Source organism: Harpia harpyja, chromosome Z (assembly GCF_026419915.1).
Source record: "Harpia harpyja isolate bHarHar1 chromosome Z, bHarHar1 primary haplotype, whole genome shotgun sequence".
Taxonomy (NCBI): Eukaryota; Metazoa; Chordata; class Aves; order Accipitriformes; family Accipitridae; genus Harpia; species Harpia harpyja.
Window position 1 is genome coordinate 71,919,762 of NC_068969.1, and position 20,932 is coordinate 71,940,693.

Genomic DNA, 20,932 nt, shown 5'->3' on the forward strand with positions numbered 1-20,932 from the left:
CACCGGGAAAATAAGGAAAGCTGGGATGCCAGCGGCCGGTCTGAAGGGTGACGCTACCGGCGAGACGGATTCACGCGACTTGTCACGCTGATCCTGCAACTGTATGATTCCCACGCGCCTCCCGGTTCGTGCAGCCGCTGCCTGAGGCGGCCCAGGCCAGCGGCGAGGCGACTCAGCAGCCGCTGGGAAGGCCCGCAGCAGCACCGCACCGAGGCGGGCCGGGAGAAGGCAGCCCGTGGCCAGGTAAAGGACCTTCTCGTCTTCCCCTCGCAGCCTCCTCCAGCGCCGCCGCTAGCAGCCGCCGGCTCCGCTCCTCTACCTCCGGGGCGACCGGGGCCGGGCACCGGTGCCGCACAGGCCAGGCACCGCGCTCCTCCCGGCGGCGGCGGCGCGGGGCGCCTGCGCGAGGCCGGGGCGGGGCGGGGCGGGGGGGGCCGTGACGCGCTGCGATGCGGGCAGGTTTCTGCCGCCGCCGTTGCCGGCGCTCGCATGAAGACGGTGGGGGCGTAGCGCGAAGCCGCCGCCCCGGCGCGGCACGGCGCCGCCGCCCGAGCGCCGCGGGTGAGCGGCAGCCTCCGCCTGTCCCTCGGGGGGGGTGCGGGGGGGCTGCGGGGCAGCCTCAGCCCTCGGGACGGCGGCTGCCGCAAAGGTGAAGCCCCGCGGGCCGGGCATCACCCTCGGCAGCGCGGGCCGGCCGGGCCGCAGCGGGGACAGGGCCGGGGCGAGGTGAGGCGAGGCTCCCACGGGGCGGGGCCGGGGTCGGGACCGAGGCGGGGGGGGGCCCGCCCCGTCCGCAGGGACTTCTCCGTTGCCGGCCCCATCCCGCTCGCGGAGCGGCGGGTGCGCGTGGGGACGCCAGGCCTCGGCAGCTCTTTGCGGGAACGGCGCCGTGCGTGTTCCCACCTGCTGAGACGGGTGCGTGCCCTACGGTGGGAGCGGTGCCAGTTTTCGGGGCCTGGCCGGGGGTCGGGTCGGGTCTGCCGGCGGGAGGGGCTGGAGCCGGTGGCTTGGCGGCGCTGAGCCCGCAGGTGATAGCGGGGCGCGCTTCTTCCTCCGCGCCCTACACTGCGGTGCGTGGCCCGTTCGGAGGCGCTTCCCGGCTCTGCCGGGCGGCGTTACAGCAAAACTTCAACGCTCCGCGAAGCGGAAGGGCTGTGGGTGACCCCCTGTCCTGCTGGCCTCGTAACGCCGTGGCCCCTGCCCTGCCCTACCTTGCCCTGCCCGGCGGCGTAACCTGGCGTGTGGGTATTGGGTGGAAAACACGGCGGCTGGAATAACACTTGCTTCATGAGCCATGCGGCATGGCCTGCCGAACGTCCGTTTAACTTCACGCTCCTTGGGTAGGAGTTTATTAATATTTTGGGGTGTTCTCCTGTCTCCTCTTACAGTTGTGGAAATCTAGCATGGCAAGTGTTTCTCTAGGTGTCCGTTCAAATGCTTGACAGAGAGAATCTGAGAAATAGGCTTCGTATCGGGGGGTGGGGTGGTGTTGTTCTTGAGCATAAACTGTTTTCAGGCACTGAGCTTTGTCAGATGTTTAGGGATCCTGGCCTGGGTGAACTTTTATTTTGTACACTTAACAGCTGTAAGCCTTCTGTGGTATGTTATGGGCAGAGATGAAATTCTTCTGTGCACCTGTATGGTGTAAAAACGCTGTGAAGCCTCTGTATCGCCTTGTGGTATGAATGTTGATTTTTGTGTATTTATTTTAGCATCATGAGGGAATTAGCTCTCCAGTGATGTTCTTTTAGAGAAATACATGCGTGCGCTACCTTTACAGGTTATATTTCATGAAAAGGCTTCCCTGTTTTGCAGGTAGCTTTCAGTGTGTGTTTTGCACCTGCATGTAATGATGGGTGACAGGATGCAGCTGATGGGATAGCCCCACCTTCTGGTTAATGCTTCAGTGAAATCATACTTGTGACCTAGGAGTTTTTCTGGAAATTATACCTCATGATGTGCATTGTAAGTGCAAGTGTAAGTCTGTGTTGGAGTATCTATTTATTTTGGGGGCTGGGGAGTGTCAAGATAATCTCCTTTTCTGGAGACCTTCCTATTTAACATTAAGATAATTTTATCATGTGCCCCTATTTCAGCAGAAAAAATTTTTGTTGGTTTCTGATGTCTCAATTCACCACTGTGACTTTTTTTTTTTAATACGAGCATAAAATAAGGGAAGTACAATTTTTTTATTTGAAAGCTTCCTAAAAATAAGTTTCTCCTTTTTTTTCAAAAAGGGAGATAAGGGTCGCAAACCAACGAGTAGTCTTAGTGTGTGAAGTGATACCTGATCTCAGGCTTAGCTTTCAGTTCAGGTTTTGGACATGGCAGTGCTCATAGTTAATATTCAAGCAATTCACAGATTGTCTTCCAAATGGAAGCTTTTGAACCTGAAAAATATTAAGTTTTCTTGGTAGTAGATGGTATCACACAATCAGCTGATTTATATCGGTTAGCTTACTGCTGCTGGGAGCAACTTCCCTGAAATTATGCATGAGAAACTGCAATTAGAGAGGGAGGACTTGGGAGAGGGCTGTCTGAAGTCCTCTTGGCTTACAGAAGGAACTTTATATTTCACCTCATGTTTAGGTTTTAGTCTAGGAAAGACAGTCAGCTTGTAACTCAACAACTTGTCAGCAATGTATCTTATGATGAGAGACTTTGCAGTCTTTAAAATTCATGGTGATACTCTGCTGGACATATCTGGGAACCACCTGTTTTTTGGCTCTCAGTATGTTACTTGAAACTTCTCCTTGAATTCCAATATCTGTGAGCTGCCTGCTCTTAGGAGATTGCTCCTGTGATATGAATTGCTAATGTCCGAAAGAACTGAATGCTGCTCAAGTCATCCTGGCCCTGGAGTATAACTGCAGTAATTGAAGTGTTTGAACTCCTTAAACAACTTAGAGGGGAAGTCAGGTTTCTTGGAGTGAGTGTGAGAGTGCTGAACAAGGCAGCTGCTTGTATGAGTGCTTAGGAGGGATTTGTAATGGCAGTGTATCTCTGGGTATGTTTTCAAGCCCTGCCGCTATCCACAGCTTAACTGTCCAATATCCTGTGCTAAGCATCAAGAAGATTATGAACTGTTCAGTGTGTGTCCTGGATACGTGGACAATTCAGCCCGGTTTACATTTGGAAATACAGTTTTGTAACAGTTAAACAGAGAAGGGCTGGGGGTGGGGAGCACCCAAATATCCTTCCTTTCTTTTGCAACAGCTGCAGAAATGACAGTCCTGAAACTGTCATCCTAAAACCTTAATGCATTAAAAAGCACATATAAATTTTCCCCAGATCTTTAAAAAACCTTATAACTTATGAGAAGCAGGATGCCCAGGGTTTTGTGTACTCGAGGTAGGTAATACTGTTTTAATTTCTTCAAGTATAATTCATAAGCTAAATGGTACAAATCAAGGTTTTGAAAGTGAGAATGGTTGCTGAATTGCAAGATGATTGTGTTTCTGCACACTAATGAGGTTGAAGGGCTGGAAGTGTATTTGAGTAGATAAATCTGTAGCTCCATGTTGCAGATTTTTTTTTTTTTTTCATTTCTTCTTTTTCCTTATGGATTAAAAACAGGCCTGAGGATTTGCTTTAACTCAGCTGATGAACTAGCAAGTTGAGATGTTTGGGTTGATGTCTTCACAGACTGACCTTAGCCATCAAGGAGCAGTCACTGGGTTAGGTGCTGGAAACCACCTCTGACATTTAGCACTATATCAATGAAGCATTTCCAAGAGCTGGGCAAAGTTACTGGGATTCCAGTTCTGGTTCAGATTTTGGTGTAGGGAAATGCTTAGTTTCCACAATGACCGTCCTTTCTCTCCTGGCTATTTTTATTGCCCCCTCTGCCTCCCTGTGCCATTCACCTTCTATGTCATGAAAGGGTTATGCTAGCTGGGCAAGAAGTAGCTGACTTTTGCAGTATTTCTGTGAACTTAAATCATGCAGACTTTGATTGTGATACTCTGTGAGCCTGGTGACGGCAAGTTTGTCCTGTCTTGAGGAGTAACCTTATGCTTGCCATGCAGGTAACTTTCTAGGAGCTTCTTTCCAGGCAAGAAATGAAGTACTGTTTTCTTATTTTGCTCTTTTCCTGATAAATGCTTCTTTTCTTCTTTTCTTTCTTTCTTTCTTTTTTTTTTTTTTTTTAACCAATCACCTGTATCAGACTTTGTTTTTACAGTTAAGTGGACTGGTGGTAATTGGCTGCATGGTGTAGTTTGCAAGCTGCTGTACAGGGCTGTGGTGCTTTGGTGGTCTTTGAAGCTTTATGTATGTCATTTTGAATGTCTGATTGTGTACTGCAGTTTATCTAGTAACATCACAAAGTCAGCACTTTGCTATAATGCAGCAATGGGTAAACTAATCAGCTGACTTTTTTGTTTCCTGCTGTAAATATTTATACCAAAGGGTGCAAAGAAAAGGCAGTAGCTTAATTTCAGAAGTATTTTTTCTTTGACTAGTAAAGGTTGTTAGCCTTTCCAGTGTATTTTGAATTTGAAAATTAGATTCTTTTCCACCAAAAACTTAAGATTTTTTTTTTCTACTTGGAGTTGGTTAGCTTTAGTCATTAGATAAAGGGTTATTTTATGCCATTTCCACGTGAAGTCTTATATTTAGAAGAAAAGTACCTCTAGTTTTTATAGTGTCTTGAACAAACTTTTTCTCATGGAAGAAGTACTTTTAACATACTCTTAGGTATATTATTGTTTTTTGATGATACTTAAAGCTTTTTGTACTGCTGCGCATTAAAGTTAGGAAGAGACAACTCTTAGGAAGAGAGAACTGTTTAGTGTGTACTCAAAGTCATTCTGTCCTAATTGACACTTTAAGAAATGGCTGTTCCTGAAAAACCGTCTTTCTCTGGGCTGTTGACTAGGACTTTAATTCCTATGAGACTTCCACAAAGGAAGATTGGGGATGGGGTGGGAAGTCTTATGTTTTCGTTTCCCTGTGCTTGTAGAAGAAGGTTTGGGAACTGGGCTAGGAATAGGCAACTTTGGAAAACAAATTTTCACTGCCATGTTAGTTGTAACTCTTTATGCATATGGGGTCTGTTTACTAGATTGTGGTTGAGTACAATGTAGGATTTGCCAACTTGAAACTTAAGTTGTGAAGTGTCCTGGTTTCGGCTAGGATAGAGTTAATTTTTGTTTTAGTAGCTGGTATAGTGTTAGTATTTTGGATTTAGTATGAGAGTTATGCTGATAGCACACTGATGTTTTCAGTTGTTGCTAAGTAGTGTTTATAATAAATGAAGGATTTTTCAGCTTCTCATGCCCAGCCAGCAAGAAGGCTGGAGGGGTGCAAGAAGTTGGGAAGGGACACAGCCAGGGCAACTGACACAAACTGGCCAAAGGGGTATTCCATACCATGGGATGTCATGTCCAGTATATGAACTAGAGGGAGTCAGCCGGAGGGGGGAGAGGGTCAGGTCGCTGCTCTGGAACTAACTGGGCATTGGTCTGTGAGTGGTGACCAATTGCATTGTGCATCACTTGTTTTGTATATTCCAGTCCTTTTATTATTATTATTGTAATTTTATTATTATTTTCTTCCTTTCTGTCCTATTAAACTGTCTTTGTCTCAATCCACAAGTTTTTTTTTTTTCCCTGATTGTCTCCCCCATCCCATTGGTTGGGGGGAATGAGCGAGTGGCTGTGTGGTGCCTAGTTGCTAGCTGGGGTTAAACCATGACACAAGCTTGAAGGATTTTCCCAGGTTTTCAATCACTAGAGTTTTAAGTTGGATTGTAGATAACCAAAACCTTTATGTATTGTACTGTGGATCGAGCTTTCAGGGTACAAAGCAGTACAAATAACTGTGGCATCTCAAAATAGTCTGTGGGACTTATAAGCTAACATTAGGCCTTATGTTTTTATTAAGGAAATTGTTCACACCCAGTAACTTCGCTACTTTGTATGGCTTTAAAATAGAAGTGTTTTCTGTCAAAAAAAGTTTTGCAAAAAAATACTAGTGGAAGTTGTCACTTGGGGTACTGAATTGTGAAACAATACGTCATGTGTGAATGAGTAAATGATTAATGGCCAGAGGGATTATTTAAGGTATAATTGCTAAGCCCTTTGCAAAGGGACGGTCATGCTTATGGCACAAGAGATTGAGACTGTGGAGGTAGCACCGCTGTATTAATAGCAGTGGCCAGTTCTTACTGCTGCCAAAGGAAGAGCGCTGTGCTGTCCTGGTGAATGTTTCTTGTGTAATCTCAAGTAACGTACTGCAGTCTTCCATATTGTGCAGGGGTATTTGTGGAGTTTTGCTGTACTTAGGATGCTGGTTATCACGGTGTTGACCTGCTCTCTACAAGCATTCTGGGTAGTTTGCTTTTTGGTACTGAGATGGTGACTTTTGCTGTCACATGTTGCTGCTCATCCTAAATTTTGAACACAGGGCCTATTCCTACAAATGTAAATTTACTTAGGTAAATAGTCTGTTCCTGCAAACAATTTACTTCTATGTTTATAAAAGTAAGCCACAAGTAGTATTTTGGAATTAAGATTGCCTAGAGCACAAATAATGCAGTAGTCTTTTTATATGGTTGTGTTTAAAAAGACTTTTTCGGTGTCTTGAAAAAGAATATTTTGGCCTACGAACAGCTTCTGAGACTTTGGGGTATGTTATACTGTCATATATATACATATATATACAAGAAATGATATACTGTCAAAGGCCAGTTTGCTTCTGGTTTAATTTGCACTGGGACTGGGGGGACCTGCATGTACTTCTGTGAGAGGTAGAAGTGTCTTTTGGAAGCATACCCCAGAATACAATCACCTCATCTAGTGGAGGGTTTTGATTCAGCTTTTTTTCTGCATAGCATTTATGAAATTTTAAATCATTACATGTGTTCCCAGTTCATACCTAGGGTTTCTCTGTTTAATTTTTTTAATTCATTGCTTTTCGACACAATTCTGTCCTCTGAACTTTTGTATCCCTTCCTTTTTCCCATACTAGGTTGTTTTTTTTTAATACTGTAACATTTACAAAGATTTTGCTCAGCTATTTGCTTCCACTATCTGATAAGTACACAGCAAAGAAATGACTTATTAGCTGTGCGCTTGTTAATGGTTGCTTTTTTTAACCTTTCAAATCAATAACTCTGTGATGAGCATAAGTGAAGTCTGAGCTCTGGCTTTGAAAATACTTTGGGATGTGCCTAGCTTTGGATGCAAAGCAAAACATGGAAATATCTATATATGAACAGTCTTACAGGTTTTGCAGACTTCTTATGATAGATATATACAATAAAACTGAAGCTTTGTTTTGTCTTTCCATGAATATGATTTGATATGTGTTTTTTGCAACTCATGATAAAATGTCTTATTTTAATATATAGTGAATAGACTCCAAAAATAGGCCTGTCTTTCTGTATAAAATATATTAGTTAAGAAAATGAGTTTCTGGAAAATAAAAATACAGAAACTAGAATATACTGCAAGTAGAACAGATTTAATAGTATCAATAAACTGTGCATATCCATAGTTGGTTTTGATTTTTCTAGTTTTTTTCATGAAAAGAACTGTCGTCTTCAGAATGTAGTTACCAAGTACTCCGCAGGGAAGTCCTGGTATTAACCAGGGTAAATTTCAGAGGTGTCTGGCTTTTTTAAGAGGTTTATTTTCTGGTTGTTGTTTTTGTTTGTTTTTCTTGTGTGTGGTTGTGTGTGGGGTTTGGGTTTTTTTGGGTTTGTTTTTTTTTTTGGCTTGAGTTGGGTTTTTTGGGGGGTGGGTGTGGTTAAGAAAAGAAAATACAAAGATACTTCAAATTTTTTATTTACACTTATCCTTCCAAGACAGGCATGTTCCATGTTAAAGTATTTTGGTCAATTGAAGCATATGAGTTCTGTATGTAAACTCAGAATGCCTTCCTGCTTCAGTAGCAGACATTATCTTTTGTTTTCCCTAAGAGAGAGTTCTAATAGCAGGATTTTAGCATAAAACCTGGTTGTTGTTTTTTTTTTTCACTCTCCACAGTCTTGAGAGGTAGGTGTTATCTGACATGTTCTGTACATATTGCTTCTGAGCGCTGTTTTTGTGGCAGAGTCATTTTGCCCTGTCTCACTAATACAGCTCCCTTTGCTTGCCAGTATCTTGCCAGATACTGGTAGATTTGTCTTCCATGGCAGTCATTTGAAAACATACTTTTGGGGGAGATTTTCTATTGCAAGAAAATGGGCTTGATAGCAAGATAGTCTGGTATAATTCCCAAATATAGATACATATTTTAAATGTATGTGTAAAAAACTTCCAGTTTCAGTGGAAAAGAAAAAATGAAAAAACAAGCAACCATGAAAGCAGAGCTGCTGTTGGTTAAAATAAAAGTTTTCAGCCTCAGATGTGAGGTTACTTTTTGTTTAACATATGAGAATTTCTTTCAGATGTGATGTTAGCAAAATGACAATGAAAGTGCTCAGCACTGACACATTGTAATGGTGACTATGCATTTTTTCTTATTATGAATGTAAATTAGAGTAAGGATTGGAGTTTGATTTTGTGTCTGCCTGCTTTACTATCCATTAGTAATTAATGGGAGATAAAAGGGAAAACAATTTAGAGTGAATACGCTTCACTGCTGGTTCTGGTGCAGTTGAGCCATGCATTACTGTACTGAGTTTAATTTGAATTCTTCAGTTTTATTTAAAGATGGCTGTTCAGAGCATGTAGAATTCCACCTGGATGGCTTGCAGTAAGCAAGGGGAATACGAACTTTCCCCTGAAATACATAGATTAGTTTAAGTACCAGAATCTTAAAGAAGATGCAAGAAGAGTTTTTTGACAGTGCATGCAAAGTATTTGGTTAGTAGCATTTACTTTTTCTTAATTCCCTCTTTCCATTATTAGGTAGATGATGGAGAGTAAATCTGATGATTAAGTAGCTTTCTGCTGTGGTATGAAATTCCTGATACTTGCGTGAAAATGAAAAAGGATTCCTCTGAGAGAGAAGACAAACAAGGGAAATGGGGCAGGCACTGGCCTGATTTTAGTGAAGGGGATTTTTATTTATTTGCTTATTTTTTGAAACAGATAGCATTTAGGTTTCTCTTCCCCAAAGCAGTGGATTTAGGATCACAAAAGTAAATGAATGCCTAAAATGGGAACGAGACACTGCTTTCTGGAAGAATCAGGAGCCAGTTTTGACTGTGTATCAGATACAGATAGGTGAGATCAAGGAAAAAAAGAGGGCTTTGTTTGGTGTCCCAAATGGAGAGTTTGGACAAGAAACATCATGTGTCCTTGATGTGCGATCTTCAGGGGTTGCAGTAAGGGAAAAAACCTCAAACCTGGCAGTCGGCAAAGAAAAGCCCAAATCTAGAAGTCTCTTCATCCCCAGGAGAACTGGGCCTCGGGCTGTTTATAAAAGAGGGTAGCAACATCTGGATTCTGTGACCCTGTTCATAATACCGTTATGTTTTCTTGCAGAAGCCCTGAGGTCCAGTCACCTATGCTAGCAGAATGGTATTAGTATTGAGCATTAAGAGCACAGTACAAGAATTATGAAGTCCCCTTTCACCTCCCATGCAGGTCACTACCTAACTTGTGTCAGTGGATTTTTCGCTGAATCCTGTTACAATGACTGACCAGTATTATTGCTGGCTTGGAGAATCTAAGCATCTTCGTGTTCTTCTAACACATACGAACCAACTTAGTATTCAGGAAGATGGTGTCCTTATGAGTTCTCTGTAGTCTAACAGGCACTCCCAGTAATGCCTAATAGACACACCTGAATCTGAGTTCTGAATGAAGTGGTGCCAGTTTGTTTCTTTAGCCATTGTTCTGAGCAAAAGAAAATGTGCTCTGTGATAGTGCTCACCATTTTGTGCAGTAGCTTTGTGGTTAGAGTATTTACCCAAGAAGTAGGAGCCTGGGTTCCATGTTATTCTGTTATATTTCAGCATGTGCCAAAACTTACATGAAAGGTAAATTCTGGGGGGGTATCCTCTGCCCTTTTGTGTGAGCTTTGGCAGCGAGTGGCAAAGTTTCACAGGGCTGAAAAGATGGATCAGTGGAGAAGGTGAGTCAGTGGCTCCGTGATAAAGAATTCACATAGGAGGGAGGCAAATACATGTCACATAAGACATGTCTTTGATTTTTTGGGGAGAAAGGAAAAGGTGAAAACTATATATAACTTTTTGCAGTCCATTTAATTTATCTTAGTGTTGGTAGTATTATTACAGTGAGTGCAGCTTTCTGATTTGGAACTTTACAATTTTGGAGAAATTTCATATGAAGAAGCTGCCTGTTTTCCTGTTCAGGTGGGAGGATGGAGGGAATAATGTTCCACAGACAATGTGAAAAGGCAGAGTGAGATTGCACAGAATCCAACATATCATCCTGAAGTTTAACTAGTCAACACTCCCTGCTCTCCTCTGTTCCCCTCTAACTTGAGGCTTTTTTTAAAATAGTTGTTGTTGGTCTTTTAAATGCAGAAGAATGCTAATTTACCCTCTGCTCTGCTACCACTGGTAGGCAAGTGGCATTAAATGTGTTTTAAAAGTATGTTTAAATTGAGATCCTTGCACCTTCTGGCTTTACCCTTCTATTAATCCTTTATTCAAAATAATCATAATATTGAAAGTTTTTAAAATAGTTTGAAAGTGGCTTTTTTGCATCACCTAGTAAAATGTTAAAGAGAGATTTTGTTACTTTAGTGTACATAAATGTTCCACCACAAGTGTCTGGATTGCTGATACATGCATTTCTATCTCTTTTCTTTTTTTCCATGCTCCTTATCACTTTTTTGGGAGATGTTCTTGTGCTTTTTCTTATCTGCTTGTCTTTTACCCTTGACCTGGAGCATTTACACATTAGTGCTTACTGAAATACTTTGTGGTGAATTTAGAGCAAAATAAATTAAGACCTTGCAGTTCAAGATAGTTGAGCTCTGTAGCTGGCTCCACTTGTACAGCAATTCAGTACACTATAATATGTAGACACTATTGGCACTGGCAGACTGTTCATCATCTGTCTGACAGCAGGTCAATGCTGCAAGCAAAACAGCACTTGGCTACTTGAATTCAAGAATCTAATGTTTTCTGCCCAGTAAGACCTGCAACCTGGTTCAAATAATCCAGACCTTATAATTTTTGAAATTGTCTGCATTGTGGTGGACACAGCTATCCTTTTGTAACTATTCATTTTCTTTAAAGGAAGTCAAGATAGTTTGCACTTGAAGGGTACTTGGACAAACCTAGGACACCTGTTAACTTGAGTCAAGCTGGAATTTGTGTGAAAAGCTGAGCAGTTGCTTCCTGGCTGCTGGGAAAAGATTCTGCTTTCAGGTAAGTCTGGAAATAAGCTTGCTTCATACTTCATCTGCTTTAGGCTTTTACCAGTTGCAGAGTGGAATTTACCAGTAATAAAAAACTGATTATTATATGAGCTGAACAACAAGGATTTTTGAGAGGTCTCACAAAGTTCTCTTGGGGGGGTGGGAGGGCTGTTTGTGTGTGCTTGACTGAATTTCTTGCTTGCGTTTCCCAAGAGAACAAGTGCTTCATCTTCTTCATTCTCACCACCCATATCTTTGAACATCCTTTTTTCCCTGTACTCTGTCTTCTACCTTAAAACTAACCACTGTGCCCTTTGCAGACACTGGGGTTTTTTTCGCAGTGGGAGTATTTGTCATTCCTACTAGATCTCAAATGGAAGTACTGAGGTTCAGTTAATGGTCCTGTAGACTGCAACCTTAATTGCTTGGAGGCACCATTTGAGGAAGCAGTGTACCCTGAGGACATTATGTCCTTAAAAGGATAGGAAAATTGAGTCCTTAGTACGATATGGTTTCTGTCCAAGAAATGTATTCAGGTCTTGCTTAAATAAGAACACCAAACACTCCATGTTTCTCACTGTGCCTCTAGTACTAGTTATCCTATAGATACATGAAATGGCAGTCAGAATTAAGTATGTTGTGGCATCTCATAACATTGTCATGTAAGTTTAAAGAAGTGTGTTTACTGGCTTCAGCAAAAGCTTTGTTCAGTACAATTCTGTCATGGACATGACAATATTATCTATTAGGTAACTGATATAAATTTCTGTTTTACTATAATCAGATGCTCTCAGCTTTGTAGGACTGATTTATAATTACAATGCAGAATCATACTCCATACTTACATTGCAATAGTTTATTTTAAAAGCTGGATCAAATAGATTGAAGAGAGAAGAGCTTGTGACAGTGTGGAGAAATGCAGTCAATGAAAATTAGCTTATTTAACATTTCTAGTGTAGAGACATCTGATACGGTGGTAGCATTTCATCATTAAAGAACAAATGATGTTGATAATTTGCAGTTATTTAATATCTTCCAGGTTCTCAGGGATGGTGATTTGAAGAATCAGGTTTCCGATATGAACAAAGTAAAAACATCATCTGAAAAAAGGTAAATTTAATACTATGGTGACTTCTCAACACCAGGCTATATGAGATTTGTGAAAAAAGCAGTCTTTATCTTAATTTTAAGATACATAAAATACACATTATGGGTCTCTAGTAAGTATGTGTAAAGTGATGTCCTGAAACACTGAGGGAGTCAATATTGATTAGCATAAAGTAGCTTCACGCTTAATAAATAACTTCTTAAATTTAGAATTTTCAGTTAGTGTTAGACATGTTCAAATATAAAATATACATTAAATTTCATTGAAACAATTATCAATTAATTGTTTCATGCAAATATTGGCAAAACATGAAATGATTTCTGCTGAAAGAATTAAAGGACAGGTTTATAATACTGTATAAGAAGCCATGAATTTTTCATAAGATGCATATCATTCTCCAACAATCCTGCAATCCAACACATAGCTAGGACAAACAAGAGTGAGATTACAGAAGATTTCAAGAGTTGAAAACTTGTGTTTGTTATTTTCATTAATAACTTGTTTTAGCAAATATCTGAAAAAATTATGAGATTATCTGTGGAACGCAACATGTCTGTTAAGCATCAGGAAACTATGGAAAGGTGTTCAGCCTTACTCTTTTCTTAAGCTAGCACAGGTTAAACCACCACATTAAAGCCAACCATCTAATCAGATTTAAAAAAAAGATTGTAAAGGCAGCAAAATAGGGAATTCTGGCTTCAGTCTTGGCTCTCTGAAATACTGATTATTGTCGAAATGAGTGGATGAATTTGCATGCTCTGCTGTGGATTAATTTTATATCTTGGGATGGATTTAAAATCTGAATTTAAATGGTTGCATGTAGAATAATTTTTGCTTTTGCTGACCTTAAGAGTGGAATGGTTTGATATCAGAGACTGGCTGTTCCTGTTTGTGTGAGAAATAGATCAAAAGAAATAGTAAAGAAACTGATATGTTTTCTACTGATGGTATATTAGTTCCTTAGGCATTATGATAAGCAAAGTCATACTCTCTGTCAGCAATGGGTTTTCTTGGAAATACTACCAATTATAATACATAAAGTATCCTAACACAAAGAATACTAGATTTTTGCAGAGTGGCTACTTAAGTACCATTTATTCTTTAGTTATTGAGTTAAAATAGAAATTTCCACCCCTGCAGTTCAAAACAGTTGTTCCCTAAGTCATGAATAAATTATGGTGAATTTATTGTACAGAGATAGCTGTGTGCTAATTGGAAGTATCAGCTCTCCAAACATTATTTGGTAACTGTGGAGGTGGTTGAGAAACAAAGTAATGTGGAAATGGTTTGCATTGGAATAAAATGAAAATAAACTGATGAGAAGCCTGCCTACTTTAAAATAGTTTTTTAGTGGCTCCCTCTAACATGCTGAACACGGAAGACCTGTTTGCTGTGGGGGAAGAAGACGCTCCCCAATAACGTCAGTGTTCTGGCTGACTGCAAACAACAGTTTCAGAGGAAGTAGGTACGGTTGGGAAACTGAAGGTTTCTGGTGTCTTCCTTCATTTCACCATTGTGTCTTGGAAGGCTTCTTGCAAGATGAATAGCTGAAAATCATTCTAAGACAACTGAATTTTTATATGCTGCCGTGATAGCCATTAGCGTTACCTTTCTCATTGTGAGCAGACACTCAGAAGGTGTAATGATGTGTTTTAGCATTTGCATAGCGGAAGTAGTGTACAGTGAGTAATGGAGAGTTGTGAATCTAGCAGTTCCTCATAATTAAAGAATGCTTAAACCTTTTGGGAATTGGGGGGACTGCAAGAAGTGTCCCTGCAGTGAGGGAATTTTCTTTGAGAAGATGTTTTCTTGTTAAGGGAGTTCTTTTTCAAATGTGAACCCCTGAAGTCCTGTGTTCCTCACTGTTGGGGCAGTTGCTTCCTTTATATCTAGTCATAGCTTTCCTAACCAGAGAAGGAGGAAATCCGCAAAGCTCTCCGGTTAGCTGAGTCATGCTGTACGCTCTGGCAACAGTTGAGATGACAGTAAGCTTGTTTGTTCATGCTTCCTTTCTGCAAACAAGGTGGTGGTGTGAGGGGCGTTCTGAGCTGTGGCATTTGAATGTGGGATGGAGAAAAGGTTTCCTATCTATGGAGACATGCAGTGTATGGGATCAAGTAAGCCTGGTAAATTGTACCTCAGGACGCTTAAAGAAAGTCTGAATCCATCCGAGTATAATAATTATCGGTTGTCTTCAGAACTCATGCGATTTGGGTTAAATAGTGAAAGACAGAGGTGGCAAACCTAGTGGTTGTGTCTGTGGGAGTCAGGGAGCAGAAACCGAGTAGCTGTCGATCCGCCATCTTCTCTTTTTTTTGCACAGAAGGGTCCTGGAAGAACTAATCAAATGGGTGAGGCTGCGAACAGCCAAAAGTAGTTTTGAGTTGTCCTTGAAAATAAATCTGATTTTTCATGTGTGAGACTCACAGATCCCATGAGCACAAAAGTGGCATTAAAATACCACATACGTGTTTAAAGCTTTACTAAAATAACCACTGCATGTGATTGCTATCAGGAAGCTAAGGCAAGTGCTCTGGAGTAGAGCACTGACAGGATACCAGAGCAGTGGTAGTTGATTGCTGTCAGAAGGAAACAGTGCACAGTTTCTTTTTGGATGTGGTCTGTCTTTCTGTTTCTGGTTACAGTTAATGACTGAAAATATTTTGAGTTTTGACTAATGATCTGAAAGAGAAGAAAGAGTTCTTGTTAAAATTGCAGACAACTTCAAGCTGAAAAGATCTGCAAAAATATTGGAGGACCAAATGATTTCAAAATACTCTTGTCAAATGCAGAAAATGGTTAAGAATATTGATGGAAATATGTGCAAGGTACTGTGCTTAGGTATACCACTGGAAAGGATAAAGGACAGTCACATTTGCAGTGAGGAGAGCTAGAAATAGTAAGATTATAGTGCAGGGAGAAAAACTTTCAAATGAAGGGATACAAAGTGTTAGAACAAGGTTGCCTTTGGTTATTGAAAAACCATTTTTGCAGGCCATTAAGGACTGGTTGGGCATATGTCTGTCACAAAAAGCAGCTGTTGTGTTCATCCAGCTCTGAAGAGAATGGTTTATATGGCCTTATGAACTTTCTTCTGGTGCTCTTTAGTCACAATTTTTATAACTAAAGGTAGTAGAGACTCTATGTAACCCTCGGTGACTACAGAGTGCTCTTGTGAGAAGGCTTTAGAATGGGTGGGGTGAAAAATGTCTCTTTCAGTAACAAGGGTTCTTCACATTGTGGGAAAACAAGTTTTGTATGAAGGGCTGGCCACAGTGTTCAGGGTATTCATGTGAAGTTCTGCAGTGTCAGCAGCTTAAGAGGAAATCTAGCTCTGACAGGATACAGTTTTTTTGTGCCATTCTGACTATACCCTTGGTTTACCTAGCTGTTGGATTAAAAATACTGAATTCCATGGTGCCTCTCTGTTTTGGAGAGCTGTCTTCTAGATTTGGATCCTGAATGGTGTGTTGGTCAAAATGTACATATTTGCATTACAAGTATCAGAAAGAGTCCCATTGTAAATTGGGCTTCAGTTTGGCTTGTAGGTCAAATGGGTTGTCACAGCAGTATTATGTACAGGAGCAGAGTCAGTCAGGCTGGCTGCCGTAATTCCTGTCCTACAGCCTTTTTGATTTACTGTGCAGACATTGAAAGCCATCACAGTGTTGTAACCATGTCCTGGTTTTGGCAGGGATAGAGTTAATTTTCTTCCTAGTAGTGGGTACAGTGTATTTTGGATTTAGTGTGAGAATAATGTTGATAACACACTGATGTTTTATTTGTTGCTAAGTAGCACTTATCCTAAGTTAAGGATTTTTCAGTTTGCCATGCTCTGCTGGCAAGCACATGCACAAGAAGCTGGGAGGGAGCACAGCCAGGAGAGCTGACCCAAACTAGCCAAAGGGATATTCCATACCATAGAATGTCATGCTCAGTATATGAACTGGAGGGAGTTGGCCGGGAGGAGTGGATCACTTCTCGGGCATCTGTCAGCAGGTGGTGAGCAATTGCATTGTGCATCACTTGTCTTTTTCTTGGGCTTTATGTTTTGGTTGGTTAGTTGTTTTGGTCCTTTTCATTACTATTATTATTATGTTTTATTATTATTATTGCTAGTATTACATTTTATTTTACTTTAGTTACTAAATCGTTCTTATCTCAACCCATGAGTTTTACTTTTTTTTTTTTTTTCCAATTCTCCCCATCCCACTGGCAGGGCAGAGGAGTGAGTGAGCATCTGCGTGGTGCCTAGTTGCTGGCTGGGCTTAAGCCCAGACAAACCACTATGTATACTAGTGTAGAATATTAATAAACAAGAGTACAATTCTTGTTTTAAGAAGAAAACTCAGTCATAGCTAAAAGGAAATCAGGACTTTAATTTATATTTCAGCGTAGACTCTGGGCTGGTGTTATTTTCAAGAACACTTTATTGGGTATGCTGAAGACGTGAAGTTTATTTGGCTATATTTCTGTTGGAAGACTTCTTGCAAGATGAATAGCCTAAAACCATTCTGAAGATACCTCTTTAACTGCTACAATGAGCGCTCACTGCCCTTGATAGAAACTCTGGCCCCAGGAGGAGATTATACCTCTAAATCTTAGGACTTAAATTGTTATGCCACCCAGTAGTGAGAATGAATTACCCTTCCTAAACCTTTTAAAACTTTTAGTGATTATGGAGAAATTAAGTTAGATGGTAACTTTCTGTACCTGGTATATTACTTCCATGTGCCAGTGTTGCTTGAATTTTGCAGGCTGCAGCAGTCAAAAATCAGGTTTGTGCTAAAAGTTTAATGCCTGTAAAGAGTTTTGTCGTTACAAAAACTTGTATTTTCTTTGTTTGTTCCTAAGGATCATCTTTGCTTTCTTGGCTTTTTTCCAGCTTTCAAACTACATTCATTTCATTGTGAGACCAATGATACACCACAATGGAAATTAAATACACGCGTATACACACACACGCGTATACACACACACACAGATTGAAGCAGCAGTTCTGTTACACGTTGATTTATATGTGGGTTGGCTGGACTCTTCCTTGTTTTGATTGATTTGAGCTGGTGAAGATAACATCCTTTGGAAGTTTGTCAGTTTGTACAGCAGATCAACAGAGCTTGTGGATTTAATTAAAATCTTGGGTTTATTTTGGAGTATTTCCAGTTCAGTGGATAAATGGAGAAGTAGAAGTAAACAAAACAAAGCTTATGCAAGTAGTAATGGCTTTATACTGTTCAACCTGGGTTTGGATGATGAGAAAGGATTGGAGGGATTATGCTTTGCTTATCCAAGGAAAGTAATATTTCAGCAACCAAGACAGATATATTTTAGATCAAAAAATACTTTTAAGTTAAAGTCTAGCAAATAACTGGGAAGGTGATATACTTACTTCACAATATAAAATTATTTTGATTTAAGCTTTATAATTAGTATAACCATTTCTTACTACTGATCTTAACAGCTTGTAAGTATCACCTGTAACCTGAAATTGTTTTTTGGTTATGCTTCTCATTTAGATGTCAGTATGGAAAAAAAAGCGGTAGAAGCGGTTTCCGCAGCAGATTTTATATCAATTTGCTTTCACGACAGTACAACCATTGCTGTCAGCTACATTTTTTCATTGATTTTAACATTTTTGTCCACATCTAAACAAATTATTTTAGTAGAGTTAACTGTGTGAAACCTTTTCACAGATGTAAAATACAAATCAAGGAGTAATAATTCCTTATTGTTAGAAACAAAGCTGACAGTATTTATAAAGCCTAATGTTATATACTTTAGTGTTATTGCAGATAGTCAGAACAGTATGTGTGTAAAATGAATTATTGTTGATTATTGCAGGACTCTAATGTTACAAAATTGAAAAGTCAAGGTAGTTAATCCTTGGAAATCATCATTTCCTGTAGTTGATTACATGACTATAATTCAAATGTTAACCATTTGTCTAAAAATTATTTTCATGTGGGAATGTGACTCTCAAAACTATTCTGAGTAGTTGTTATCATCTAAAACTGGAAAGCAAATAAAATAATTTCTAGACTGACTATTTTGAATACTATAAATATTTAAATTTATTATTTCTCTGTAATTTACCTATCTATATAAATGCCTGGTTCGAAATTGTTTCTTATATTAAAATACATTTTCAAGGCAGTTTTATGATGTCAGGCCAAAATACCCTTGTGTTCAAAATGAATCCAAACTCTGATGATAGCTTTGGACACCTTCCAAAGTTTTTCTTTGAAATTGTGTTCTTTTTCTTCAGCTGGTGTGTTCTGGCTTGCTCACTTCATGAATGATAATCTTTTCTTTCACCTCCAGAACATCAGCTCTCGAAGACAAACAGTCTTTGGGACTGTTTGTAGCCAGTTTTTCCTTGAATGGCAGGTTTGATAAAGTATCCTGGCACTTAACATAAACTATATTAAATATAAGTTACTCTAATTGACATAGATAAACAACATTTGTACCTATATCTGGAGTTTATTTGCTGCAACCAATTTCCCTGTTCACAGTTGCTCTCGGAGATGCTGTTATATATAATTAGTCTGCTGCAATGCAGGCTTTGCAAAATCTGTAAATTTGCCAGAATTAAGGAGAATTAAGACTGTTTTTCTATCGAGATAAAATATGAAGGTGAATTAGCCACTCCCCTTACTCTGACATGGGATTTCTGTTGTTAGTATTTTTTTTTTCTCTGATCTAGATGGGAAAAGTGAATGTAAAAAAATCTTTCTTGTAGTGTTTCTACCAGTTCTCGGACTATGTCGCTGCTGTCACAGCTGGAGAAGATCAATTTGGACTCTGTGTTAGGAGAAGCAGACAATGCCAGATACGTTACCTCAAAGATCCTTCATCTGGTTCAGAGTCAAGGTAAATATCTAAGTTGTGTGGTTTTAGTAGTTCTCCTTTACAGCCTTCCTCCTTGTATTTCTTCCTTGCTGGACTTTTCTTTGTTTCTTTTTGGTGAACTTGATTATCTATCCATTTTTGTCCCTGATTGTTGAAAGCACCTGTTTAAGGCTGTGTTTAATGCTATCTGGTATAGTATTGGTTACACTGAGTGCATTTTGTATTGTCATACAGCTATAATTTAAGTAATAATTCACAATATATGTGTGTGTGTGTGCATATATATGAGAAGTAGAAGTATCTGGAGGAGAGCTTTCTTACAGATTTTTTTCTTTACAGTTTCTTTTCTAGGGCATGACAAGGTTGTTGAACAAGTAAAAGCAAAAATGAGTGTTAAAATCACTTAAGTCTTTTATTTAGTTTTATATACATATATGCAGTTTTAAATAGGTTTTATTATTAGCAGTGTAGATTTTCTGATCAATCTGTATATGATCACATTTTTTTTTCTGCAAGCTAGTACATTAAAAGTGGTCTTTTTCTCACTGGCAGAAAAAACCAGGAAGGAGATGACTTCTAAGGGCTCCACTGGAATAGAAGTTATCCTGTCAACGCTAGAGGTAAAACCTTTTGATCTGTGTGGTTATGGGTACATAGCAAGTTTTCATTTTATCATTGGGCTTTGTATTATTAAATATGTTGTTATCCTAGCTAGTCTCCAAAACTTGTGTAGGACTGTAATGATTAGATACGGTCTTTAAGTATCATAACCTACATAAGAATTTCTCCCCCTTATTTTTAAATATTCAAGAAATTATTTGGCAACTATCAGTTCTAATTAATATGCCATACTACAAACTAGATTTTAATTGGTTTTGTGGTTAATTCAGGCTGCATAGTGGGATGGTTAGCTGGGTGATTACATCTTAAGTTCTGTTTGAGTTAGTGGTGGCAATTTCCCTGAGCTTTAACTATCTAAACCACTGTATCAGACTTCCACATTAAGCAAAGAAATCTTTCTGGTTTTTATTGCAGAATACGAAAGATCCTCAAACTATTCTAAATATATTGAATATTCTTATTGAGTTAGTCTCCGTTGGTAAGTTTTCATTAAGGAACAATTTGTGATTTTTATTTCTGTATTCTTCTGCAGACTTTTGGGGTGGTTTTTTGTTAGTTTGTTTTCTTGGGGGTTTTTTTGTTTGTTTGTTTCTGACATTTGCTAAAGCTGATGTGTATGCAGAATAAAAAAAACATAAGGACTGAAGTCACCTTTCAAATAATCATACAGAAATAATTTATGTTGCTGCAAGTCTTAACTCCAGCATGTTCTTGAATAGTGCAGTCACACGTGAAGAAAATATTGCTCTGCTAAAGACTTTCTTTATGATAACTGTAGCTTAGATACTTAATTGTTCGTCGGCTTCAGAGATATCAGTTAAGTTTTAATTTCTAGGTGGTGGTCGGAGAGCCAGCGTCTTAGTCACTAAAGGAGGGACACAGATCTTACTGCAGCTGCTTTTGACTGCCAGCAAAGACACTCCACCAAATGAAGACTTAATGGTGCTTCTTCATACTCTTCTTGCAAAAATTGGTCCAAAAGGTGATAATGATCTACTTAAGTAATATGGCTTAATACTTTACAGTTTCATGATTGAAACTTAAGAAAAATTTTCTTATTATTAT

General features: G+C 39.7%; 1 protein-coding gene across 12 annotated transcripts in view; it reads left to right on the plus strand.

Moving 5' to 3' along the window:
• Positions 1 to 535: 535 nt before the first annotated feature.
• AGTPBP1 (ATP/GTP binding carboxypeptidase 1) overlaps positions 536 to 20,932 on the plus strand; it is a 76,362-nt gene continuing 55,965 nt past the window's right edge. For 3 of the 12 annotated variants that reach the window (XR_008233334.1, XR_008233335.1, XM_052775731.1), the window contains exons 1-7: positions 751 to 915; positions 11,165 to 11,296; positions 12,326 to 12,396; positions 19,137 to 19,267; positions 19,799 to 19,866; positions 20,282 to 20,345; positions 20,703 to 20,849. Coding sequence is in view for 8 of the 12 variants with exons in the window: in XM_052775731.1 (XP_052631691.1) it covers positions 12,365 to 12,396; positions 19,137 to 19,267; positions 19,799 to 19,866; positions 20,282 to 20,345; positions 20,703 to 20,849 (442 nt within the window). In the remaining 4 variants the exon portion in view is untranslated. Of the gene's footprint in view, positions 727 to 749; positions 916 to 1,220; positions 1,341 to 7,519; positions 7,611 to 8,330; positions 9,540 to 11,164; positions 11,297 to 11,870; positions 11,949 to 12,325; positions 12,397 to 19,136; positions 19,268 to 19,798; positions 19,867 to 20,281; positions 20,346 to 20,702; positions 20,850 to 20,932 lie in introns of those variants that run through there. The other 9 variants (XM_052775725.1, XM_052775726.1, XM_052775724.1 and 6 more) reach the window with 9 other exon arrangements.